Raw genomic sequence first — 8058 nt, 5'->3', positions numbered from 1 at the left:
TATGTGATTTTGTCTTATGTAAAAGTTTATGGAATAATTTGATTAGTAATAAGACAAATATACTTTAATTTATATATATATATACTTAAAGTATATAACATTTTGTGTCTTTGCAGTTATTTTTACCTTTTATTCTGTGTTACATTTTGAGTCACCTGTATCCACATGATCTTTTCTTAGTACTTGGCTTGATGCTCCTGGAAGTCCAGTGGAGGCCAGTGTTTCCTGCCCCAACTGTCACCAGCTTGGACTTAGACAGCATTAAGTTACTTACAAGCCTATTGATACATGAAGTTAATGAGCTACTGCATGAATATGTAAGTACCACCCAGTGATTCATGTTCATAATATCTGAGTTAATTTGCAGACAAAGGTCCTTTACAGCAACTTTTGTAAGAATTCCTCTCTAGAGTGTAAATATGTCATCAGCTTTTGCAACGCCATCGCTGATGTGTTTGTCACTGACTCAGCCCTTCCACTCACTCATAGTATTAGATAATCACAAAAATAGATGTACATATAATCCCCTGCTGAATCGCAGGAGTTTTACCGCGCATTAATGCAAAGAGTCAGTTGAAACCTGCACTAAACTTTAAAGTTCCGCTCTGATCTTGATTTATTTGGTGACACCTGATTTACCATGATAACACTAAGTGCAGTTTTCCACTTGTGCAAACACTTTTTGTGCAGCTACTTAGGCAGAAATTCAACAAAAGAGGAACTACAGTATCCGTTGACGTTGTAGACAAAAAAACCCACTTTGTTTGAATAAAAAGTTGCACTGCACAACAGCAGGGACAGAAAAGAGGTTGGTTACATTGCTTAAGAGCTGGAGGGGTGCAGCCTGTCACATGCATCTGCATTAACACCTCACTGTGGCTGCTCCTTCTTGTTCCATTAGTCGCTGTAATATTTAAAACTCATAAACTGTCAAATGTTTTATTGCTACATTTTTTTTTATCAGTGAGGACTTTGTAAGACAAGGTAGTGAAAAATTGCGTTTCCTTTAACTTCTTCACACTAAAAGACAACTAGTGTTTTGCTAATTGAAGGCAATAAATGTGATCTAGTAGCAGGATGAATTGTTTTGTATAAATGAGCAGTTATTGAATACATCTCTGATATGGTGTTAGGAGAATGAACAAAGTTTTTTTAAATGGAGTCTGGCACTCGGAAACACAAAATGAAAGTTCTAAGTAGTAACTACAACTGATATCTTTCTACCAATATTGTTGTAGTTTTTATGTAAAATATTTTGTTCTACAAATACATTATTTTTTACAAAGACTATTTCATGTGAGCTCAACTTTAATGTCGGTTTACCTTCAGTCCCTCCCAAAAGTCCTTGTGACCTGTGCAAATTTATAAAAAGAAAATCTTAATGACACAAAGTGGTTCACATACTGAAATTCTTACTATTTTCACTGTAGTTTGAATAAAAGATGTACATTTTTCACTGATCACCTTCAATACAAACTGGTGAATGGTGAATTCATTTTCATTCAAATTCTTTTGTTTACAGGAACAATTTCATGGACCCGTGGATCATTTAGTTCAAGACAATATTCCTAACTCCACAATATCTGGTATCACCGTCGTTGAGAAGCTGCAGGACATCTACGTCAAGAATTTTCTATTTCATTTGCACATTTCAAAGGTACAAGAATACCAGGAGGGTTCTTGGAGCAACAGCCAATCTGTTACGGGGCCACTGGCACGGATCAAGGGAAACCTCATCAACCATTTATATCGAATTCAGACTTTTCTCATACGCATTGTCTCTTTGCCGACAACACCAGCCCCACCACAGTTGTCCCACAGTCATGACTTTGCAAAAAAAATATACGGAGGGAGTGTCATAGTCGCACTGAAGGACTGGCTTACACAAGTGCTGCAGGTACTTGTGGAGGCAGAGAAGGGGCTTTGAAAAATAGGCAGCAGGGATTGAATGCTTTTAAAGGGGCACTACAGAGAATACGGAGAAAATGACCCTGATGATGTCACCTGGTATCATAGTCTTCTCTGGTATATTTTGCCATGCTTCATTTTTCTTAGCAAAGACCCAGATCAGAGAAGTTCATAACTGGTAATTTAGAGATGCAGAAGATGTACTTATTTGTTCTTCATGTCTAAACTGTCAGCACCACAACACCTGTCTCTGGTCAATGCCGGAATCACTTACAGAGGCTAAGTCCCGCCCCCTCCAGTGGACCACCATGGGACCATTTTTAGGAAAAAAGGTAGTCAATGGCAAGAAACAAATTCGCAACAGGATGCTACTACATCAACAACTCTTTCTTTCATTTCCCGTCTGAGAAAAAGAGACGCTGGATAAAACACATTTGCGCATTGGAACATAGCTAAGTTAGCTAGCTATGTTGGTGATGTGCATCATGCGAGACGACAGACGTGGCTCACTTATCGGTTTCAAACAAAACTAAATGTTTCAAGAACTAATCCATAACAAGCTGCAACTTTCTTAACTTGCAAAACTATTTTTTAAATGGACAAACACGATCAAATATGTGATTCATGGAACAATTCAAACTGGATCAAAAAAAAATTGTATTTCACCATTGACAACTGTCAATATATTTTCCAATATAAGGTCCCATGGGGGACACAGGAAGGGGCGTGACTTCAGCTCTCTCATGGATATGTGTTGTGAACAACGTATTTGGGGTCAAACTTCAATTTAGTTGATCTTTGGTTGATTATCGGTGTAGTGTGCACCATTATAGCTGAACAAGCTGCCTTTAAAGGTACAGCAATGCTTCCCATTGGAAATAATGGCCTTGCTTTGCACAATGTTTATTTTGTTATTGTTATCTATGGATATTTATTTGTTGCTGTATCTTAAATTTTGATTATTAATGTATTCACATCATTATACACATCATGTTGATGAGCACTTTTGCACTTCCGGTTTCCTTTTCCAAAGTCACTGGGTTTTTTGAATGTGTTTTTAATAAATGCCTAAAATAAAGTCTGTGGTTAACACACGCTTAAGAGAGTTTAAAGTTTTGTTCTATTACATAAAATATGTCAGGAAATACACATCTATTAATTAACGAAGCTTTTAGGTGTCTTAAAACAGGTTGTTTCCAACAAGTTTGTTTTAAGTTTTAAGTTTTTAGTGTGTAGCTTTTAATGCTGATTTTAAATGTCTGTAAAGCGTCTTTGAGTACTCTGAAAAGCGCTCTATAAATAAAATGTATTACTATTATTATTATTATTAAGTGAGACTACAAAATATCATCACTAGAACTCTGGTCAGCCTTTAACTAAGTGGTGGTGGCATGAACTCATTGTTCATTGCCTAATGTTAGCCTTTTACTTCTGGCAACTGTATTGTTCTATACAATTGGATTTTCATTGCTTAATGATATTGCCACAAAGCTAATCTTCTGCTATAATCCCCTACTGCAGCCTATTGGTATTATTATTATTACTTTATGACACTTTATTTATACAATGTAACATTATCTAAAAGTAGGCTAAAATATGTGAAGCGGGTATACTGCTTCTTTGTGTGCGTTATATAATTTATTGTAGTCCAATGTTTGAGTTCATCTGTTATTTATTCATTAGTTATTTATTAGCATGGTACCATAACACATGTGTAAGTTGTGTAGTTTTATTTTTGTTTATTTTGTTTTATTTTTTCCCGGTGACATTTTGTTAAAGATGGTGTACTCATTGGTTTGCATGTATGCCTATAGGTCAGTTTTGAGGTCAGGAGAAACTAAGAAATCTTAAATCAATGCTTTGTTTCTTATTTTGTATGGTTTGATGCCTTGTTTCTATTTAGCTTGTACCTGAGCAGGTGGTATTTCAGTTCGGTGAGGCAGATTTAAAGGTAAAAGGCCTTTCACAGACAGTATTTGTATTGTTGAAAACTGCATTTGTTCTTTTTCATTGACATTTAAACTACATTTTGTCTTGTCATTGATATTTTTGTAAGTAAACGCAACTTTCTTTTGCGCCGACTCCTGCCTGGCTATTTGCCCAGACATCTCCTTTAAAGTTTTTAAATTCCACCCAACATATGTTGCTCTTTATGTGGGGTGGCAACACGACAAAACATTTCAGATTTACATGAATTAACAAGAAGGTAAAGACATGTAAAAAGTATATATATATATATATATAGACTGTATTTTACTAATTTACTAATTCATGGACTAAACCTAATACAGCAATTCAGATTCAGATTATTATGCATCGGTTTCTTTTTGTTTCTTAAAAGAAAAAAAAACATAAAAAGTAAAAAGAGAAACAAATCTCTCTCTATGATTATATATATATAAATATATATAAACCCCATGTAATATCAAGCAAACCAGTTATGTAGAGTCTGTAACATAGTTGTTAAACAGGACTGAACCGCGTTGACATAAATGGATATTGTTGAGTGTGGTTAGCAGCACATCTGCACACAGGAAGTGGTACGTCAGGGGATCAGAGAAAGCATAACTTAAATATGTCATCACAAACATATGTGATACTCAGATGACGTGTGTTAAAGTGTGAGATTTCTGTTGAACCTGACATGATGAAAAGGTGACGTTGTTTAGGGTGAAAATGTATTCCATAAACAAAATACAAATTCCCTGTTGTGTGACGAGAGTGCAAGGTGAATAAAAGCCAGTGATAACATGACTTATGTCTGATCAATAAACTAACAAAAAACATTTTCTAAACCAAAGCTCTGTAGGGCATTACATTTGAATTCAAAAATATTTTTCTCTTTCAGTTATTTGCAGAATACTTTGCTTTGCCTGTCAAAGCAGTTTGTTTAAAGGTGCTACATAAATAAAGTTATTATCATTATTATAGGAATGTTTAGGAACGTTTTCATGAGTAAACCTTTGTGACAGTTAAATGTAAATCATCTCCATCAGTGAATTTTCAGTATTTCCTTAAGTGGAAGTGGAAAGCCCTGCGCTAGGTGTTGGTTGACCTGTCAAGTCTTGGGTTTTGCTGATTTACCTTTTTTTTTTTCATCAAAGGATATGGCTTAGATTGAGATAGAGGCAGTTTATCTTCAGAACTGTTTTCACACGCCTCCTTTGAGAGACTTGCAAGTATAAAATAAATGATCATCACTATAGGAATCAGTCCTTGTCACATTTAGAAAACTTGAGCGGAGACAGAATGAAATACAGAGCAGGTACAGTATGCGTTGTAACAAATTTTCTTCATTCATTAATAAATGTGTGTCTTTCAGAATCATGGGGTGGGATTTTAAAATGTTGTGCACTTGCATTTGCAGGGTTTCTGACAGTGGTGTGCGCCTGGATGGTGATTCTGATTCAAAGATTGGATGCAGGACATGCACCAAAGAAACACGCCGCTGGTGTTTCATGCAGACTGAAGGAGCTGACGGAGCTCACCAGAAGTCTGGTTATAGAAAGCTTGACAGGTTTTGTAAGTAACATAATACCTTACATACTATTTCTGAACATGATGAGTGTATGTCACAGTCTTCATCACATTGGAAATTTTTGCTTAAAGTTTGGATAGTGTCAGTTTTACTAGCAGAATAATGAGCTTTCAAACACTGTGGAAAAGTTCATACCTGGATATTTAAGTAAACGATCAGTATCATCACAGTTCGATTATTGGTCTGCGATTTGGTGCCAGACATCAGAAAATAATTTGAACGGAACAAATCATCTTGCATTTCGGTTGACTTCTTTATTGAAACTATTATCGTAACTAAATCTCAGAAAAGCTTCATAGTGTATATTTTTTTTATACATAAATACATTATCATAATTATTCTCAGTCAACAGAGGGTTGTTTTTTGTTGCCTCTGTGTAGAACTAGTTCAATAAGGAGAACAGGTTATTATTTAGCAATGGTGGCATGGAAATAGTATTTCAATTTAAGAAAATAACTCGTTTTAACAAAAAGTTAAATTGTATTTGTTTACACAAGGAACAGTGTAGAATAGTATGACTTTTATCTCTGTTCTCGAAATGTGATACAGATATAGAGAGCTATCCATCACACTTCATCTCCGACTTGGTTGATGAGTTGTTCATTGATTCATTTCCGCAATTATTTAAGAGATAGAAATGATTATTATTATATAGAGCTATTGTATGTATTAGACAGGCTTTGAGTTGGTGGTTGTGTTATGTAATATTAAGTCATATTTTCAGTATGAATGTTACACATGTGTACAAATGTATTTTTTCTGTTATTGAAGTATTGTTAAAAATATGAATGGGGACCCCAGAAAGAGTAGCTACTGTTGCAAGACAGTAGCTACATGTCGGTAGTATTAAAGGAGTATTTAGAGCTTTTGATGAATCAAAAGTAGCAATATCACAATGTATAAAAATAAAAAGTACTGTAGAAGTACATCAATATTATTGTTAAATAAGTATCAAAAGTACAATATATTCAAAATAATTAAAATTGCCCATTTCAGAGTGAAAACAGCATATTATTGAAATACTTTAACTGATGCAGTACAATGTAAGCAGCATTTAAATGTTGTAGTTGGTGGGGGTGTAGTAAATTGTTCTATGTTACTTTAGATGTTAAAGAGATGCATATCTTTAGTATCTATAACACTGTGGTGCTACGAAGATTTACATCTGAAAAGTACCTAAAAACTATAGCTGTGAAGATAAATGTAAGTTAATATGGTGGAGTACGGTACAAATATTAAAACATTTTATTTCATACAGTACTTGAGTACTTATACTGAGTCACTTTCTATATTATAAGAATATTAATTTGACATGTGCTCTTCATTTCAGCGTGTGGGATGCGTCTCTTTATGTCTTGAGTCATCACTCTTCCCTGTGTAAAAAATATGATCTCGAGCATTAGTCTTTTGTTAATGACATTGCTACACCAACATGCACCAATAGGGATTAATGCTGTCTATTGAAACCATACCTTTTATTAAATATACAGACACATTTCTTGAGAGGGTGTGGTGTAAATCCATGTGGAGACATCTTGTTTGACAGATAGTTTAAGAGTTTGGTGGAATATTTGCGAAAAAGTGAGATTGCAGCCTTCATAATTCATGTGATGAGCAACATAAATCTTCCCAATAAATGAACTGTTGGTCTTCTCTTCCAGGACGAAGCCAATGGGGATCACCTGGGTGCTTGGCCCCCTGGCTTCCCTGAGCTCCAGGTCCAAGCGAACTCAACTCTCAATGGGTCAAAAGTTCAGTGCAGCTTCCTCTTCATGGCTCAAGGCCTGAAGGAAGTCCTGGACGACCAGAAGAACAACCTCAATCCCAAAGATGTTTCACTTCACGATAAGCTCACCCGCACCATCTCCAAGGTCAACTCGCTCACAGCGTGTGCGAAGAATATTCTCGGAGGGGAATGCTCCCCGAAGCCACCCCCAGCCAAAATGCCCACGCATGCTTTTGATAGGAAGCAGTGGAGTCACACTCTGTTGAAGACAGCCAGCGGCTATCTAGACTGGTTTGGGGTCCAAATTTCCAAGGTCAAGAAAACGATAAAACGTAAAACTGAAGGAAACCTTCAGAAGTACTTAGAGGGGAGTGGATATCTCTTGTAACCAGTTTATGAGGCAAGGTTCCAGTTAAAGGCAGCTTTTTTGTTTTTTAATGGTGAAAGATTTGTTGATGCTTATTTGTAATGCATTTGGGCCATTTGAAAACGAATGTCTGTTTCACGTTTCATACTCTTTTTGAATAAATGGATGAATATAATGCAGTTTATATGGTGGCATTCTTTTTTTGTTACAAACGGCCTTAAAAAAAGGAACATTGTGTGGCGTTAACGGGGACCCCTTGGCATAAATTGAATGTAATCATTTTAAGTATGTTGTCTTTTGAGTATAATCACCTGAAAATAAGAATCAGTGTGTTTTTGTTACCTTAGAATGGGTCGTCTTTAATGGAGCAGGTCCTCTTTGTGGGGCCGGCGGCCATGTTTCTACAGTAGCCCAGAAGGGACAATCTAAAAACTGGCTCTAGAAAAAGGTAGTTCCGCTGTAGTTCTCCAAGTTTCCGTTGGTTGCAATCTGCAACCTCACAGCTAGATGACACAAAAT

General features: G+C 35.9%; 1 protein-coding gene across 1 annotated transcript; it reads left to right on the top strand.

The window, feature by feature from the left end:
* Window positions 1-5142: 5142 nt before the first annotated feature.
* Window positions 5143-7645, top strand: LOC129101799 (uncharacterized). Its single transcript, XM_054611726.1, has 3 exons — window positions 5143-5173; window positions 5276-5430; window positions 7108-7645. The coding sequence occupies exons 1-3, from the start codon at window positions 5158-5160 to the stop codon at window positions 7558-7560; spliced, it is 624 nt and encodes a 207-aa protein (XP_054467701.1). The 5' UTR covers window positions 5143-5157; the 3' UTR covers window positions 7561-7645.
* Window positions 7646-8058: the final 413 nt, after the last annotated feature.

The sequence above is a fragment of the Anoplopoma fimbria genome, chromosome 13 (genome assembly GCF_027596085.1).
Source record: "Anoplopoma fimbria isolate UVic2021 breed Golden Eagle Sablefish chromosome 13, Afim_UVic_2022, whole genome shotgun sequence".
In the NCBI taxonomy this organism is placed as follows: domain Eukaryota; kingdom Metazoa; phylum Chordata; class Actinopteri; order Perciformes; family Anoplopomatidae; genus Anoplopoma; species Anoplopoma fimbria.
The sequence above is the reverse complement of the archived record's forward strand: the minus strand, read 5'-3'. Positions and strand labels throughout refer to the sequence as shown.

Bases quoted from the DNA above. Each gene is read 5' to 3' on its own strand.
- LOC129101799 (XM_054611726.1), top strand. The intron at 5,431-7,107 runs GTAAGTAACATA...CTTCTCTTCCAG, and splicing joins TAGAAAGCTTGACAGGTTTT to GACGAAGCCAATGGGGATCA.